Source organism: Nerophis lumbriciformis, linkage group LG01 (genome assembly GCF_033978685.3).
Source record: "Nerophis lumbriciformis linkage group LG01, RoL_Nlum_v2.1, whole genome shotgun sequence".
NCBI classification, from domain to species: Eukaryota; Metazoa; Chordata; class Actinopteri; order Syngnathiformes; family Syngnathidae; genus Nerophis; species Nerophis lumbriciformis.
Genome location: NC_084548.2, coordinates 34,296,030 through 34,314,751, shown reverse-complemented (window position 1 = coordinate 34,314,751; position 18,722 = coordinate 34,296,030). Strand labels below are relative to the sequence as shown.

Genomic DNA, 18,722 nt, shown 5'->3' with positions numbered 1-18,722 from the left:
CACTGCACGTAGGCAGCTAAGCCCGTGACCTTCAATCCCTCAGGCTGTACTGTATCAACAAGCGACATTAGTGTGTAAAGGATATCACCACATGGGCTCAGGAACACTTCAGAAACCCACTGTCAGTAACTACAGTTGGTCGCTACACCTGTAAGTGCAAGTTAAAACTCTCCTATGCAAGGCGAAAACCATTTATCAACAACACCCAGAAACGCCGTCGGCTTCACTGGGCTTGAGCTCATCTAAGATGGACTGATACAAAGTGGAAAAGTGTTCTGTGGTCTGACGAGTCCACATTTCAAATTTTTTTTTAGAAACTGTGGACGTTGTGTCCTCCGGACCAAAGAGGAAAAAAACTATCCGGATTGTTATAGGGGCACAGTTGAAAAGCCAGCATCTGTGATGGTATGGGGGTGTATTAGTGCCCAAGACATGGGTAACTTACACATCTGTGAAGGCGCCATTATTGCTGAAAGGTACATACAGGTTTTGGAGCAACATATGTTGCCATCCAAGCAACGTTACCATGGACGCCCCTGCTTATTTAAGCAAGACAATACCAAGCCATGTGTTACATCAACGTGGCTTCATAGTAAAAGAGTGCGGGTACTAGACTGGCCTGCCTGTCGTCCAGACCTGTCTCCCATTGAAAATGTGTGGCGCATTATGAAGCCTAAAATACCACAACGGAGACCCCCGGACTGTTGAACAACTTAAGCTGTACATCAAGCAAGAATGGGAAAGAATTCCACCTGAGAAGCTTAAAAAATGTGTCTCCTCAGTTCCCAAACGTTTACCGAGTGTTGTTAAAAGCAAAGGCCATGTAACACAGTGGTGAACATGCCATTTCCCAACTACTTTGGCACGTGTTGCAGCCATGAAATTCTAAGTTAATTATTATTTGCAAAAAAAATAAAGTTTATGAGTTTATACATCAAATATCTTGTCCTTGTAGTGCATTCAACGAAATATGGGTTGAAAATGATTTGCAAATCATTGTATTCCGTTTATATTTACATCTAACACAATTTCCCAATTCATATGGAAACGGGTTTGTACAAAACTGTAAGACAATGGACGCGGAAACAACTAATATAACATAATTTAAAAAAAACACATTTAAAATCCATGTGATATACTTATTAAATACGACTTTGGTATTTACAGTTAAAAGCATTCTTAGCAATTGCAATTGATATTGTATGCATAGTCAGAAAACTGCAGCAAATGACAGCTCACTCAGTCTGAATGAGATGTATAGTAAATATGCACAGATGCCGTTGGTCCTAACATCTTCACGGCTGACCTGACATTTACGGCTCTGTGCATTGCCAATGCACGTGGCACAGGATGTGACTGCCACCTCTCACACACGCAGCCACAATAACAGATCTGCTATGTGTGTGTCCAGCAAAATTGTGACTCAAGCGATGACAGGAGGGACTGGGGGTGGGTGGGGGTGGGGGTACCATGACATGTGATGTCATTAGCCTGCCTTGTCAAGTTAGTGTGCTAGCGTATTCACAAGTCTACAGCTCGGTGGAGCACAGGCCAGTGAAAACTGGCCCGAACCGGCCTACGCTAAATTTGCATTACAGCCTACATTTTCCCTCCCATCTGACTCTTACATAAAATCATTTTTACAGACATCCCCCAATCTGACAGGCATGATCATCATTACTGTACATCATCGCCCTTTTTTAATAACAGGGTCTCCTTGCTGCAAAGAGTATAGTCATCTGGAGTGTAGCTTTACATATCTGACACAATGATGCAACCTTAGAAGAATAGTGGGAAAATAATATGGTGGGCTGAATGTTTATCACTCTGCTAGGAATCTGATGTATACAAGGCACGTGTTTCTTTGTGTGCATACGTGCATGTGCGTGTGTGTGTGTGCGTGTGTGTGTGAGCTGTGGCACCACACAGACTCTCCCATCTCTGTCCTTCTGCTCCAATGGTTTCCCCCAGGCCTATAGTACCCACAATGCACCGCTCTCATGTCAACGCAGCCAGCCACTGTGAAAATGTTTCTCTTTTTTTTTTTGGCCCGTTTCTGTTCCCCTCTTGTCTCACCAATGCCCTGCCCGGATACAATGTTGTGCTGAGATTCTTAGACTCATTCCAGTGGAACGATTACAGTCTGCATAGCAACACAAAGATTCCGAACAAAGAAAAATGTAAAACAATTTAATTCATGTTGTTTAGTTTAGTCCTGAGAGTGTATTTGTGAAGAAAAATGGCCTGCGGCCACACTGCTCTGCACTCTTCTATGATTCAGCATGTTAATTTGTGCCATCACTGCACTTTTGGATTATTTAAAGTCACTCAGTTTATTTATATTGTTTAAAGAGGCAAGTATCATGCATAACTGGTAGGAAGAGCCCATCCATTCATCCATTTTCTACCGCTTGTCCCGTTCGATGTCGCGGAGGTGCTGTAGCCTATCTCAGCTGCATTCGGGCGGTAGGAGGGGTACACCCTGGACAAGTCATCACCTCATCACAGGGCCAACACAGATAGACAGACAACATTCACACTCACATTCACACACTAGGGCCAATTTACTGTTGTCAATCAACCTATCCCCAGGTGTATGTTTTTGGAGGTGGGAGGAAGCTGGAGTACCTGGAGGGAACCCACTCAGTCACGGGGAGAACATGAAAACTAACCCCTATACCACTGTGCTGCCCTTGTAGGAAGAGCCATTGCATAAATTATAAGACATAAGATCTGGAAGATCATTACTTCTCAATATCCTGTCCATCATATTTACAGTTGCCAACCATCCCTTGAAAAAAAAAAAAGTTCACTCTTTTACAGGCAAAAGTACACGTTCTGTATTCGGCTTTTAAGTGAGGCACTTTGTCCTGAATTTTTATGACCATCCAATGTCAACAGCTTCACAAAATTCTGCCACAAGCTAAGTTATTTATAAAAACAAGGTTAATCTACAAAAGATTGTTTGTACATGCTGGTATAGTGATTAGCTTAGCCTGTAGCGAAGAGGTTAATTTGGCCTACAGATAATTTATATAAACAATGTTCGTCTATAAAAGCCTGACTAGTAAAATTGTTTGTTCCTGACAAGTTTTAGCTACCTTGCCTCTGCAGCCTTCATTAGAGATGTCACATGATGTTGTTGTGACCTCGTCTGTGATGAGTTATATGGGTTGTGCAATCCCAACTGAGGTATTGGAATGGCGGTGTCCCCTGGCATGGGCCGGAGGGGTTGAGAGCCCTACTTTGGTGTCAGATGGCTTTTTGGACAGCCGGGTATGGCCCTGCAAGACTGTGTCCTAGGTGTGGGAAAGTTGGTAGGCTCCTTCATCCCGGTTAACTGTCTTTGGGGCCTGCTTCCTGATTTCAACCGCCTCTTTGACGCACCAGTGGAAGTTGCTGTTTTCTGTTCTGATGACCATTCCATAAGGTGGTTCTCTCTCTTGCAATGGTCTTAAATGGCTGATTTCAGGTTTTCCTGCATTGCTTTCTTTCTCGTTGCACAGGTGAGTGTTCCAGCTGTCTCCTTTTTACATTCTTTCTGGTGTTTCTTTTTGTGTGTCAGCCTGTCTCTCCTATGTGTGTTTTATTGCAGGTTAGGCAAGGGATCTCATATATCACATTGACTTATTTTTTTTTATCCTTAGGGTGTACTAGGATTTGGTGAAGCGTGATGTCCGGCTTCAGTGGCGTGTTGATGTGGTCTGTCATTTCTCGCTGCATACGTTCTGTGACCCCCTGACTAATGGGAGGTGACCATGTTCCCAGGTTCTTAGGCCTAGAACCATTTTTTTTCTTTCTCTCCTCTTTGTATTTCTTTAGGACCTCTCTCTTGCCTTCATTTATGCAACATGTTTATATAACATGTGATGTATCATGTTGAAACGGCATTCATGTTGGAAATAAACTTCAATCAAATCAAATCAAATCAGTTGGGGTAGTTGCAGGCTTTCAGCGCTTGCCTTATATGGTTCTCCTCCTCCTCTCTGTCTTGGTTGTCTGTGATGACCTTAGTGCGGTCATATAGGGTACAGGACTACTGATAGCTTGTGTGCTGTTGGGTGCTCTGATGTCCATAGTAAATATTGGTCTGTGTGTGTTTGCTTTGGGTATGTTTTGATTTTGATGCTACCATCCTCACTTTGTTGGATTTTCATATCCAAGAAGGCGATGGATCTGTGCTCTTCCTCTTCATGAGTGAATGTTATGTTTCCAGTTCGGTTTATTGTGTTTATATGTTCTGTGAGTCTTTGTGCGTGACCGGCCTTTATCTTCTCCAAGATGTCATCCACATAACGTTTCCAGAGGGACAACCTACATTACATCCTTTTGGAGCGGTGACGATGGCTTTGGCATCCAGGTCCTCAATGAAGAAACCACTCTTGATGGCTGAGAAAGGGTTCCCCATGGCAAACACCTACTTTTGTCTGTACACGGTCCTCTAAACTAGAAAAATGTGGACTTGGCTACAAACATTAGCAACTGCACTGTGTCCTCAACTGTGAGGTTTGTTCATTGATGGAGTGTTAAGTATGCTTACAGGCGGTTTTGTACTATGCTTATCGTGACATCCACTGGTGCTTTTGTGAACAAGAAGACTACATAATGCATACTTGCCAACCTTGAGACCTTCGAATTCGGGAGATGGGGGTGGTGTTGGGCAGCATACCCCTTCCCCTTCGAGCTGTCCTGGATGAAATGAAATTCTTGTTTCCAATCATTTTGGAACTTGCATATTTCTTCTTCTTACTCGTCGTCGCCATGTCTCTTCTTTGTTCTTCTGCTTTGTCTCCTTCTTGTTGTGTGTGCAGTTGTGCACTGAGCTCCAAAAGCCGTAGATTTTATTGTAGCGTCCCGGAAGAGTTAGAGCTGCAAGGGGTTCTGGGTATTTGTTCTGTTGTGTTTATGTTGTGTTACGGTGTGGATGTTCTCCTGAAATGTGTTTGTCATTCTTGTTTGGTGTGGGTTGACAGTGTGGCGCATATTAGTAACAGTGTTAAAGTTGTTTATACGGCCACCGTCAGTGTGACCTGTATGGCTGTTGAATAAGTATGCAGGCATTCACTTGTGTGTATATGTGTGTCCTTGAAATTAACATTATCATTAAGCCAGTTAAAAGATCATACAACGTGTCAGCATTTCTTGACATCTTCGAGTAAAGACCATTGTTAAACCCGTCCAACGCTACATTATTATGTGACTGGGTCGGCATGCTGTTTATATGGAAAAAAGGGGACGCCTGGACAACATGCGGCTGTTAAGGGATGAAGGTTTCAGGTGAGAGAGGACGCTAAAGGCAGTGCCTTTAAGGCACGCCCCCAATATTGTTGTCCGGGTGGAAATCGGGAGAAATTCAGGAGAATGGTTGCCCCGGGAGATTTTCGGGAGGGGCACTGAAATTCGGGAGTCTTCTGGGAAAATCAAGAGGGTTGGCAAGTATGACATAATGTGATTTGAGTATCTCTACTTTTATTGTGCTTCATTATTTTGTACATCAGAGCACCCCACACACAGCACACAAGCAGTAGTCCGTACCATATATGACCGCATAAAGGTCGACACAGGCAACCAAGACAGAGAGGTGGAAGAGAACCACTACCTCAGGTTGAAGGCACAACCCATATAACTCATCACAGACGAGGTCACAACAACATCACGTGACATCTCTGATGAAGGCTGCAGAGGCAAGGTGGCCGATACATGTCAGGTACAAACCATTTTACTATTCAGGCTTTTATAGACAAACCTTGTTTATTTAAATGTATTATTAGTAGGCCAAATCTACCTCTTCACTACATGATAAGCTAATTGATACCAGCATGTCTGATTGCTCACCTATTAAACTCATTGCAGTTTGACTTAGCTTTGTCTTGGCTGTTACTCTGCCTTTGATTGGTGGCAGATGGCTAGTTATCCGCCCAGCTTCTGGCAATTGTATTTCAAATTATGACTTTTTACTGTAGTAACATATTTTTTTTTTTATTTTTTTTTTAAAGAAGCAGTTGGGGAAGTTCAGAGATTGTTTTAGTCTGTCCGGCAAACTGCAAATGTGTCTATCACGTCCACGAGGTACATGCTAATTATCCTTGTTATGAGCGTCATTTATCAAGTCTGCTCTCTTGTCTCAAAACACAAGTTGTGTATCTAAGTTGTTTACAATAACATAAATATAACGTATCCAGCTTTGTGATAGTGACGCTACACTTTATGATACTGACACTACAGGGGTCTCCTACAGTTAGCTATGGTGATGCAGTAACTCACCAAAGGGTCAAAAAATATTTGCTTCAACTCTTAGTATTTGACAAGTGTTCAATTCAGACATTATTTTTCTATTTAATGACAGATTACCACAATATAGCGTAAGGACAATGACATTTGAGTGAAAATCTGCGTCATAAATAAAGCACAATTAAAATGTTGCCAGTCATATTAATTAAATACAAATAGCTAACCTCTCCTTTGTTTTTGTTGAACAATTAAAAAAAAAAACATGTTGACCAGCTCTGCTCATGTCTCCTTTTTTTAGGCAGTTGGCAACCCTAATCATATAAAACTACAGCAAGTGTATCGCATTAGAAACATTTAGAGCGACAACATGCTGATTGCATGGGTTTCATGATATAAATGGACATTGAAGTGCCTCTGCGTGGTCATGTTGTGAGACAAGGTCAAAAACCATTATGCTAACTCAGTGTGCATCAAATAAACACTGGAAATCAGAGGAAGCATTACTATGGTCAGGCTTAAAAAAAAATCCTGTATACAAAATACATTGCATTCTTTTGATGATACATTTTTACAGCAACTGGCGAACATAAAAAACAGTAACAGTCATTCCTATTTGGGCTTTTGCTCCTCAAAGAAGAGATACAGATGAAGAGATAGACAACTGGGGAGCAGGCAAACAATGCTGGTACAGTGGTAAGCACAGAATATTATAGCCACTGTCAATGTAAGAGTGCGTGGGAGAGATGGAAGCAGCCACCCTCTACTTACCCGCAGCTATGGGTGACTTCCTCTCATCCAGGAGCTGAATGGCTGTGCTGGCTAATACAACACTCTTGTTTCCTGTTCCTGCAAGCACACAACACACAGAGTTCACATCTCATTAGTCATATCCAAACTTTTTACAATAGTTCAGATCTGACCACAAAGGTGATCGGTGAGACATGCACTAAACATAAAACACCAAAGAGTAGCGATAGTTCATGGCTGCAGTTTACTGCCATGAGTGAGTGCATCCAAGACGAGTCACTGCCAGTAAATAAGAGGCTTTCAGATCACTTGTATTAGCTGAGACTAATGGAAAGCCTGAGGCTGTGGACAGATGAGAACAAGTTGCCCCTTCGGAAGAAAAAAATTTTTTTTAAAGCCGTAGATTAACTCTGCATTGTGTGTGTGTGTGTGTGTGTGTGTGTGTGTTTTGTGCCTGTCACCACGGAAAGGACTGGACCGCTTTCTAACAGATCTTATTTTAACCCAGAGCAATTGGATCCGTCCACGAGAACACAGATCTGAATTGCTTAGTGTTAAGATTTTTTTTTTAAAGTAATTATAGTTACTACTTTCCATCCATCCATTTTCTACCGCTTGTCCCTTTCGGGGCCGCGGGGGGTGCTGGAGCCTGTCTACTTTCCCAAAAGAAATGAAAAAAATACTGATATAATTACTCTTTAATAAACGTAACTTGGGAAAGTAGTTATGGTGTTCTTTTTTTTAAAACCTTCAAATATCTGGCGTATGCCTTTAAGAGACACTTCAAAAGATCAGAGAATGTGAGCGTGCGCCTTTAAAGGCCTACTGAAACCCACTACTACCGACCACGCAGTCTGATAGTTTATGTATCAATGATGAAATCTTAACATTGCAACACATGCCAATACGGCCGGGTTAGTTTACTAAAGTGCAATTTTAAATTTCGCGCGACATATCCTGCTGAAAACGTCTCGGTATGATGACGTCAGCGCGTGACGTCACGGATTGTGGAGGACATTTTGAGACAGCATGGTGGCCAGCTATTAAGTCGTCTGTTTCATCGCAAAATTCCACAGTATTCTGGACATCTGTGTTGGTGAATCTTTTGCAATTTGTTCAATGAACAATGGAGACAGCAAAGAAGAAAGCTGTAGGTGGGAAGCGGTGTATTGCGGCTGACTTTAGCAACACAAACACGGCCGGTGTTTCATTGTTTACATTCCCGAAAGATGACAGTCAATCTTTACCATTGGCCTGTGGAGAACTGGGACAACAGAGACTCTTACCAGGAGGACTTTGAGTTGGATACGCAGACGCGATACCGTGAGCACGCTTCCAAACATTTGATCGCTTGCCCGTACGTGCGTGCCGCTATGTGCATGTCACGTAAATAATTCAATGTATACACCCTGATGATTATCTTGTGTGATGACTGTATTATGATGATAGTATATATGATAGTATATATCTGTATCATGAATCAATTTTTAAGTGGACCCCGACTTAAACAAGTTGAAAAACTTATTCGGGTGTTACCATTTATATGTGCTGTATGAACTTTGGGGAGGTGAACGGTACTTTGGGCTGTGGGATTGAGTGTGTTGTGCAGGTGTTTGAGTTGTATTGGCGGGTTATATGGACGGGAGGGGGGAGGTGTTTGTTATGCGGTATTAATTTGTGGCATATTAGATATAAGCCTGGTTGTGTTGTGGCTAATAGAGTATGTATATGTCTTGTGTTTATTTACTGTTTTAGTCATTCCCAGCTGAATATCAGGTCCCACCCGCCTCTCACAGCATCTTCCCTATCTGAATCGCTCCCACTGCCCTCTAGTCCTTCACTCTCACTTTCCTCATCCACAAATCTTTCATCCTCGCTCAAATTAATGGGGAAATCATCGCTTTCTCGGTCCGAATCGCTCTCGCTGCTGGTGGCCATGATTGTAAACAATGTGCGGATGTGAGGAGCTCCACAACCTGTGACGTCACGCGCATATCGTCTGCTACTTCCGGTACAGGCTTTTTTATCAGCGACCAAACGTTGCGAACTTTATCGACGATGTTCTCTACTAAATCCGTTCAGCAAAAATATGGCAATATCGCGAAATGATCAAGTATGACACATAGAATGGACCTGCTATCCCCGTTTAAATAAGAAAATCGCATTTCAGTAGGCCTTTAAAAGGCGGTGCCTGTTGCCAAGTTGCATGATGTCAGTAAGGGAGAGCAACATTACCTGTCTTAGCTCTTGGTGCGTTACATTTGAACTGGAAGTAGAATCTTCCCTACTGTCAAGGTCATTATATTAGTTCGAGTCGGGATTTCGACTGGAAATCTCCCCCCGCGTCAGATTTTCACCAACCCCAAGTTGGATTCAAAGACGGCTGCTCTGGATGTAAACAATATAAACTTATTACTATATTATCCATTAATATTACTTCTGATTATTTTCTGTCGCACTAAATCAACCATATATGATGTATTTTTGATAGTATATATATGGTAATGTTACAGTAGTGTAAACAACATTTTTTCATATACGTTCTACATCGCTAGCAATAGTGTCTGTGCTTTAATGTAGCTTTCGTGGATGATCTTAATATCTGAGATCATAACTGGGATGATCACAAGTCAGCTGTAACTTCATTCTCAGCTCCGACTTCCAACTTCCGAGGTATATGTAACGCACCATCACTATTGGCAGTCCGCGGAGACTAATTGGTATGAGATGTTATCGACGGCATATCCTGTTGAAAGTATTGTAATTTCAAGTCTGTAAGTAGCTACTTTTTATCCTACGCTATAAACCCTGCACTTTATTCAATGCAGCACTGCGTCTGAGCTATGGATTTTATCTGATAGCACATTCGCACACTCACATAGATACTGACACACGCACAAACACTTGCACACACACGCGCACGCAAACAAGTGCGCGCACACACACACACACACACACACACACACACACACACACACACACACACACACACACACACACACACACACACACATACTTGACTTTCATTTACTCAGGCATCTTCCCTACTGTCAAGGCCATTATACTAGGAACACGAGTAACGCCATTTCCCCTCTGTTTAATACAACTTGAATGTTGTGTTCTTTTCGCTGGCCACACCGTGTCAGTTAATAAAAGTGATTGAATATGCTTCAGTGGCTGTGCCCCCTTGTCCACAAACAGGGTATTGTCGGATTGGTTATCACTTCACTGAATTGTTGGTCAATTTTAGCTCATCCAAGTAGTAGAAGTAGTTGTGTTTGTGTGAACGTACACCTGGTGTGGTAAGTTGGCTGTGTGATGTTGCTTCTTTCTAAGATATTAAGTCCATTTGGAGTGCACTGGTGGTTGTTGCTTGTATTAGTAAAAACCTACTTCCTGAGGTAAAGTTGCTGTGTTTCTGATGCCGTCTTGATGACATACGTACAACCACTTCAGAGTATCGTGCCATATTACATCAAAAGTATCTATAACAGCATTGTAACGCACCAAAAATGTATTACCATATATGTCGGACAATAAAATGCTATTCTTTTCCTATGCTTTGAACCGTGCGGCTTATAAAACAATGCGGTTAATGTATGCATATTTCTTTGCTGTAGGCCATTATGTTTTCTGTTAAACAAATAGTTTTCATAAAACACCGGCAGAGAGACTGAAAATGTGTGTTATTGTTTGTGCTATGGTGCCATCTTTTGGACAGGTTCGCTCACTGCAGGTGCTGCTGGTTAAAAACTCTACTTCCTGTATCACGCCTTGACCCAGAAGCATATCCTGTTTAGTGTATTATTCGTCTGTAGCAATTTTGCTCAAAAGGATTCTTCACTCGTCACTCCAAGCAGAGTTTGTAAGTTTTACAATATATCTTAAATACTTCATACTTACTAAACCGTCCCATGTGTTATGTCTGTGGGAGTGTTTTCATGCATATTTGTACGTGCTATTGTAATGTAATCAAGCTAGCGTTGTTAGTATTAATATGCTAGCACAATTACAAGTGCCTGTGATTGTATTTTAAACTTACCATGAAATTATTTTTGTATTGTTTCATTTACATAAATTCACCAAAACGTCACAGTGGAGTTATTGATTCTGTTTAGCTGTTTGGAGAGCTAGCTTCTGCAGCTAGGGGTTCTATGACGATGACTTCTGTTTTGTTTGATCAGCTGTTTTATTGCCGTGTGACAGACACCGTTTGGAAATAATTAAGGTATGCAAATAAACATTCACAAAATTGTTTGTGTCTGCAGCTTATGGTCCCCTGCGGTTATTATATGTAAACATATACATTTCTTTTAAAATGTGTTTGGTGTGGCTTAAATACGGGCAGCACGGTGGAAGAGAGGTTAGTGCGTCTGCCTCACAATACGAAGGTCCTGAGTAGTCGTGAGTTTAATCCCGGCCTCGGGATCTTTCTGTGTGGAGTTTGCATGTTCTCCCCGTGACTGCGTGGGTTCCCTCCAGGTATTCCAGCTTCCTCCCACCTCCAAAGACATGCACCTGGGGATAGGTTGATTGGCAACACTAAATGGGCCCTAGTGTGTGAATGTGAGTGTGAATGTTGTCTGTCTATCTGTGTTGGCCCTGCGATGAGGTGGCGACTTGTCCAGGGTGTACCCCGCCTTCCGCCCGATTGTAGCTGAGATAGGCTCCAGCGCCCCCCGCGGCCCCGAAGGGAATAAGCGGTAGAAAATGGATGGATGGATGGCTTAAATACTGGTGCGCTCAATAACCCGCAAATTAGGGTAGTTGTAGTAATTCTGTTAGTAAAATTTCACAAAAAATACTTTGAACAAAAATATGAATGCAACGCTTTTGTTTTTGCTCCCATTTTTCATTAATTGAACTCAAAGATCTAAAACTTTTACTGTATACACAAAAGACCTATTCCTCTCAAATATTGTTCACAAATCTGTCTCAATCTGTGTTAGTGAGCATTTCTTCTTTGCCGAGATAATCCATCCCACCTCACAGGTATGGCATATCAAGATGTTGATTAAACAGCATGATTATTGCACGGTGTATCTTAAACGGCCCAAAATAAAAGGCCACTCTGAAATGTACAGTTTTATCACACAGCACAATGCCACAGATGTTGCATGTTTTAAGGGAGCTTGCAGTTGGCATGCTGACTGCAGAACTGTCCACCAGAGCTGTTGCCTGTGAATTGAATGTTCATTTCTCTACCATAAGCCGTCTCCAAAGGCGTTTCAGAGAATTTGGCAGCACATCCAACACGCCTCACAACCGCAGACCACATGTAACCACACCAGCCCAGGAACTCCACATCCAGCAGTTACACCTCCATGATCGTCTGAGACCAACCACCCGGACAGCTGCTGTGACAATTGGTTTGCATAACCAAAGAATTTCTGCACAAACTTTTAGAAACCGTCTCATGGAAGCTTATCTGCATGCCCGTCGTCCACATCAGGGTCTCGACGTGACTGCAGTTTGTTGTGGTAACCAACTTGAGTGGGTAAATGCTCACATTTGATGGCGTCTGGCACGTTGGAGAGGTGAATCCCGGTTTTCACTGTTCAGGGGAGGTGGCAGACAGCGCGTGTGGTGTTGTGTGGGAGAGCGGTTTGCTGATGTCAATGTTGTGAATGGAGTGGCCCATGGAGGGGGTGGGGTTATGGTATGGGCAGGCGTATTAAATTGGACAAAGAAAGCAAGTGCACCTAATAGATGGCATTTTGAATGCACAGAGATACCATAACGAGATCCTGGGGCCCATTGTTGTGCCACTCACCCGAGACCTTCACCTCATGTTGCAGCATGACATACATGGCCCCATGTTTCAACGATGTGTACACAATTCCTGGAAGCTGAAAACATCCCAGTTCTTGCATGGCCAGCATACTCACCGGACATGTCACCCATTGAGCATGTTTGGGATGCTGTGGATTGGCGTGTTCCAGTCCCTGCCAATATCCAGCAACTTGGCACAGCCATTTAAAAGAAGTGGACCAACATTCCACAGGCCACAATCAACAAACTGATCAACTCTATGCGAAGGAGATGTGTTGCACTATGTGAGGCAAGTGGTGGTCACACCAGACACTGACTGCTTTTTTGATCTCCCCAGACCCTAATAAAACAAAACTGCAAATTCCAGGGTGGCCCTTTATTGTGGGCAATAATCATGCTGTTTAATCAGCATCTTGATATGTCATATATGTGAGCTGGGATTGATTATTTTGGCAAAGAAGAAGTGCTCAGTAACACGGATTTAGACATATTTGTGAACAATATTTGAGAGGAATAGGTCTTTTGTGTATGGTAAATGGGTTATACTTGTGTAGCGCTTTTCTACCTTCAAGGTACTTAAAGCGCTTTGACACTATTTCCACATTCACACACTGATGGCGGGAGCTGCGATGCAAGGCCCTAACCACGACCCATCAGGAGCAAGGGTGAAGTGTCTAGCTAAAGGAAACAACGGACGTGACCTGGTAGGTAGAGGCTGGGGATCGAACCACAAACCCTCAGGTTGCTGGCACGGCCACTCTCCCAACCGCGCCACGCCGTCCCGTATATAGTAAAAGTTGTAGGTCTTTGAGTTCAACTCATGCAAAATGGGAGCAAAAACCAAATTGTTGTGTTTATATTTTTGCATACATACACCGAGTGTTCATTACTGTTTAAGCATCTTGTTTGGTAACCCTGTTTTAAATTTCATAGAAACCAGCAATGTTTGCAAACTTGTGTAAGTCAAGTTAAAAGAACTTCACAGACAACATTGTCCTTGACAAACCTGTGTTGAAGGGTAGAGAGTAGACAAATGTGCCAGGAACTTGTTCAGCTGCCCTTTTATACCACAGAGGGAAATGATCGGCATTGAAAACCCCCTCTTTGTCTTCAGCCGTCAAGAAGTCTCTTGGGACAGAGAAAACATTAGATGCACATGCAGTCTACTGATCAAGAGATTTAATATTAAGATGGAAATGTGTCAGCAGTGGTTTAAAACTGTAATATAATATACTCAAAGGTGTTTTAATAGGGCTTCACGGTGGCAGAGGGGTTAGTGCATCTGCCTCACAATACGAAGGTCCTGAGTAGTCTTGGGTTCAATCCCGGGCTCGGGATCTTTCTGTGTGGAGTTTGCATGTTCTCCCCGTGACTGCGTGGGTTCCCTCCGGGTACTCCGGCTTCCTCCCACTTCCAAAGACATGCACCTGGGGATAAGTTGATTGGCAACACTAAATTGGCCCTAGTGTGTAGATGTGAGTGTGAATGTTGTCTGTCTATCTGTGTTGGCCCTGCGATGAGGTGCGACTTGTCCAGGGTGTACGACGCCTTCCGCCCGATTGTAGCTGAGATAGGCTCCAGCGCCCCCGCGACCCCAAAGGGAATAAGCGGTAGAAAATGGATGGATGGATGGATGGGTTTTAATAGTGTGGCCGTATCATTACAACTGACTGGGGGTGTAATGAAATCAAACCATTTCTAAAATTAGGTGTAAAAAATACCAGATGCAGCAAAAATACAGAGCATACTTACTGGTTTGTCAGTAGATCAGGTACAACAAACAGGTTGATTCTGGACAGGCCAGTTCTTGTACCCAGATAGGCAATCTCAACTCCTTTGTCAGAGTTCCTGTGATTCAAAATATTTAAAAATATTGTCTTAGATAATACCATAATTATAGGTTCATAAAGTAAGACAATGCCTATGTTTAAGACAAACATACTCAGATTTATTAAGAACCAAACTGGTCCAGTAGGCCTCCAAAGGGGCAGTTACCACTGCATCGAAAAGGACTTCTTGAATTAACTCCTTATCACCTAAAACAAACAAAAACAGGCATTTATTGTGTTATGAAACAAAGACCACCAATTATTCTAAGTGTACAGTTGATTGTTGATGACTTAAACAAACATTGTAGTTTGGGCTCATGTCCACTGAGGTAGAGTTTGATCGCCTCTATTTGGGTCAAGTAGCGGTGCTCTGGGTGCTCATCAGTGTTGCAGTATGTCCTGTTGTATAAGAGAATGACCAATAAAGTCATTTTAAAAAGTGTCAATCGACTACCGAAGCTATTTCAATGCACAACCAAGCAGTTATAAAAAACAACTCAATGCTCGTACCATTCATCTGCAAGGGCAACATCAGGATGCTCCAAGTCATGGAGACCTAGAATTAAAAAAAATCAAATAGCCTATTAGATCAAATCTTTAAAAAAAAAAAAAAAAGAGTCCTCAAATTAAGCTGGAGTAGCTTTTAACTTTTTTTTAAATACATTCCAAAAAAGTGAAAAATGTATTTTTTGGCTGGTTGTGAAAGGTCTGATTACATCAGGAAGAGCCAAGTCATGCACACGATGGATATGTTTGGACTAACACACATACCATCATGACATGAATATTAACGTGCGTGAGGCTGGATCGTGGAAGTTGACACTGGCTGACATATGCCTCTGTGGAGATATGGTTAATAGAGCTAAAAAAAATCACTAGAAAATATTACAACTTCTGTAAAATGTGAGTTTGCATTAAATATAATATTTACAGATGTGGTAAGCTGAAATGTGCCTTTAATTTGTACCTTTCAAATAAGTTTGTATCATTTTACTCCATTAGTTTTCATTAAAAACCCACATCCCCCAGTAGTTTAATTATCATCAATGTTAACACCAAGATAATCAATTTTATAATACTGATTCATTCGTGATTTAATACACGTTACTGATAATACAAATATAAACAGCATGTTTACAGCCTTTCCACTGTGTGACAAGTGATCATCAATGGGAGGAAAGCTTTATACCTTCTTCCACAGTCACATTCCCGCTGAAGAAGAACATGCCATGGCCTTTGGAAAGCGCTACGCCGAGGCTAATAATGACAAATAGAATCAACTCACGATTCTCTAGTGTGAAAAGTAAAATAACAAGCTTGAATCAAGAGTCATATTTTTCCTTGATTCTTCTCACCTGAAAGGAGTGCCCCTGATGTCTGTGTAGTAGTAATCATTATGCAGAACCAGTACACGTCGCTGTAAGGCAAGGGAAGATACATGATGTATTGTGAGATGCTGCAGTCACAACCTCAACTCAGCAACATCACACATTGAATGGAGCTTGAAGGATAGGATTTACTGCAGCATGGCTCCATCTCCTGGTGGTAGAAGTACTTGCTTGTGGTGGCTGCTTGGTGTGTACATTCTACAACACTTTGGCTGTGTGACTTCTTGCATAAATAATTGTGATTATGCATGAGTGTTTCTGTGCTTTAGTGTGTGTGTTTGCAGATACATATTTACATATTGAATACTTATTAATCGGGCTAAAGTGTTTAAAAGTGCAAATTCAACACACAGGCCTGCACACACATGTGCACACGCACACAAACACACACAGCAGTGTGTCTCCCTTCAATACACTGGGCTGCTGTGTCTCTTGTATTCAGCAACATGTGCATGTTGGAGATAAGCGGCTCACACACTGAGGCAGACACATTCGTGCGTGCAGAGCAAACCGAATCAGACACAAATTCCCCCGTCAATGTTACACACCACTGTATAACTTCTTGGCAGAGCAAGCTGCAAAGTATTGCCTTTGGAACACCATAGCCGACCTTTAGAAAATGGCTTTATTTGTACATTGTCCATTTTCAAAATGTGCATTGCTCACCCCTTTGTCGACACTCTTCTTCACCTCCATTGAGAAGGTCCCCGTCTTCCTATTGACCATGGCATTCCTCAGCTAAAAGCACAAAGATTGGGCAAGCTTGATGTCAAACATGGCTTTTATTGTGGTGGTGTAAAATTACAAGTCTCACCACGTCGTCCTTGTCCTCCCATTCTACTTCGGACAGATCCACACTGCTGTAGTTTGGCTTCCTTCGCTTTTTGCCGTCACCATACTGGCCAGGAAGTAAACGTGCATTAAAAGAGAATCATACTAAATAAATTGAGTGGGAGAAATCAGTTAATACTAGTGACCTTTGACCCAAGCTGCCTCTAGAATTTTTAGTTTGATGAGATTTAAACCAAACTAATACTTATAACACTTAATTATCTTTAAAGGGGACCGATGATGATTTTATTCTATATTCAAACACTTCCTTGTGATCTAGATCAGTGGTTCTCAACCTTTTTTCAGTGATGTACCCCCTGTGATTTTTTTTTTAATTCAAGTACCCCCTAATCTGAGCAAAGCATTTTTGGTTGAAAAAAACAGAGAAGTAAAATACAGCACTATGTCATCAGTTTCTGATTTATTAAATTGTATAACAGTGCACAATATTGCTCATTTGCAGTGGTCTTTCTTGAACTATTTGGAAAAAAAGATAGGTTTTTATTAGGGATAATGGCTTTTTGCCGATATCCGATATTCCGATATTGACCAAACCCTTAATTACCGATACCGATATCAACCGATACCGATATATACAGTCGTGGAATTAACACATTATTATGCCTAATTTGGACAACCAGGAATGGTGAAGACAAGGTCCTTTTTTAAAAATAATAATAAAATAAAATAAGATAAATAAGTTAAAAACATTTTCTTGAATAAAAAAGAAAGTAAAACAATATAAAAACAGTTACATAGAAACTAGTAATTAATGAAAATGAGTAAAAATAGCTGTTAAATGTTAGTACTATTAGTGGACCAGCAGCATGCACAATCATGTGTGATTACGGACTGTATCCCTTGCAGACTGTATTGATATATATTGATATATAATGTAGGAACCAGAATATTAATAACAGAAAAAAACAACCCTTTTGTGTGAATGAATGTGAATGAGTGTAAATTGGGGAGGGAGGTTTTTTGGGTTGGTGCACTTATTTTAAGTGTATCTTGTGTTTTTTATGTTGATTTAATAAAAAATAAAAAATAAAATAAATGAAAAATAATACCGATTAAAAAAAACAACGATATCGGACATCTCTAGTTTGTATTTATATTTATAAAGGATTTTTGAATTGTTGCTATTTTTAGAATATTTGAAAAAAAACTCACGTACCCCTTGGAAACCTTCAAGTACCCCCAGGGGTACGCGTACCTCCATTTGAGAACCACTGATCTAGATAATATGTATTGGATATGCTTTGGTGTAAATTGTGCTCACTCGTCACATTTATAATCTGCTTTTTGAGTCTGCAAGATGATCATTCATGGAGGCGTTCACAGATTTCAAATAAAAATACGCCACACCCTCTCCAAAATTACCAATTTGTCTTCTGAAAGTGTACACTGTTGTATATATATCTTGAAAAAGAACATTGCAGCTTTGTGCACATGCCAAGATTATAAGAAAATCATGCTTATTATACTTTTTTTTGTTTTTGTGTCTTCAAACTCAGCTGGCCTCCTGCAGAGCTCCTCCCCTCTGGCTGATAGCTTGTACTCAATGTCCAATTAAGTATGTCCACCTCGCTGTGATGTCACAACGTAGCCGGACTGCAAAACAGAGGCATCCAAACCTCACGCTTAAATGCAAGACCCTAATAGTTTGATGCTTTGGCATTGTTTAATGTTCATATCCAACATTGTAACAATCTCTCCATGTCAGAATAGACAAACATCTTCATAGGTCCCCTTCACCTTTATATCATTTTACTGAGGATTATTCTTGATTATCAGCAACCCCCACCCGCGCGACCCCAAAAGGGACAAGCGGTTGCAAATGGATGGATGGATGGATTATTCTTGAGTGTTTGCAATTAAGTACAGACTTACAATGTTATATTACAATGGAATGTTAGGTCCC

The 18,722-nt window shown here is 41.5% G+C and overlaps 1 protein-coding gene across 2 annotated transcripts in view; it reads right to left on the bottom strand.

Moving 5' to 3' along the window:
• The window catches only part of cacna2d3a (calcium channel, voltage-dependent, alpha 2/delta subunit 3a), a 303,523-nt gene that overhangs the window by 58,891 nt on the left and 225,910 nt on the right, over window positions 1-18,722 (bottom strand). For both annotated transcript variants that reach the window (XM_061980175.1, XM_061980183.1), the window contains 10 exons: window positions 16,782-16,865; window positions 16,634-16,705; window positions 15,935-15,996; window positions 15,769-15,836; window positions 15,090-15,135; window positions 14,881-14,978; window positions 14,693-14,786; window positions 14,503-14,598; window positions 13,757-13,878; window positions 7,000-7,077 (listed from right to left, as the gene is read on the bottom strand). In XM_061980175.1, coding sequence (XP_061836159.1) covers window positions 7,000-7,077; window positions 13,757-13,878; window positions 14,503-14,598; window positions 14,693-14,786; window positions 14,881-14,978; window positions 15,090-15,135; window positions 15,769-15,836; window positions 15,935-15,996; window positions 16,634-16,705; window positions 16,782-16,865 — 820 coding nt within the window. The remainder of the gene's footprint in view (window positions 1-6,999; window positions 7,078-13,756; window positions 13,879-14,502; window positions 14,599-14,692; window positions 14,787-14,880; window positions 14,979-15,089; window positions 15,136-15,768; window positions 15,837-15,934; window positions 15,997-16,633; window positions 16,706-16,781; window positions 16,866-18,722) is intronic.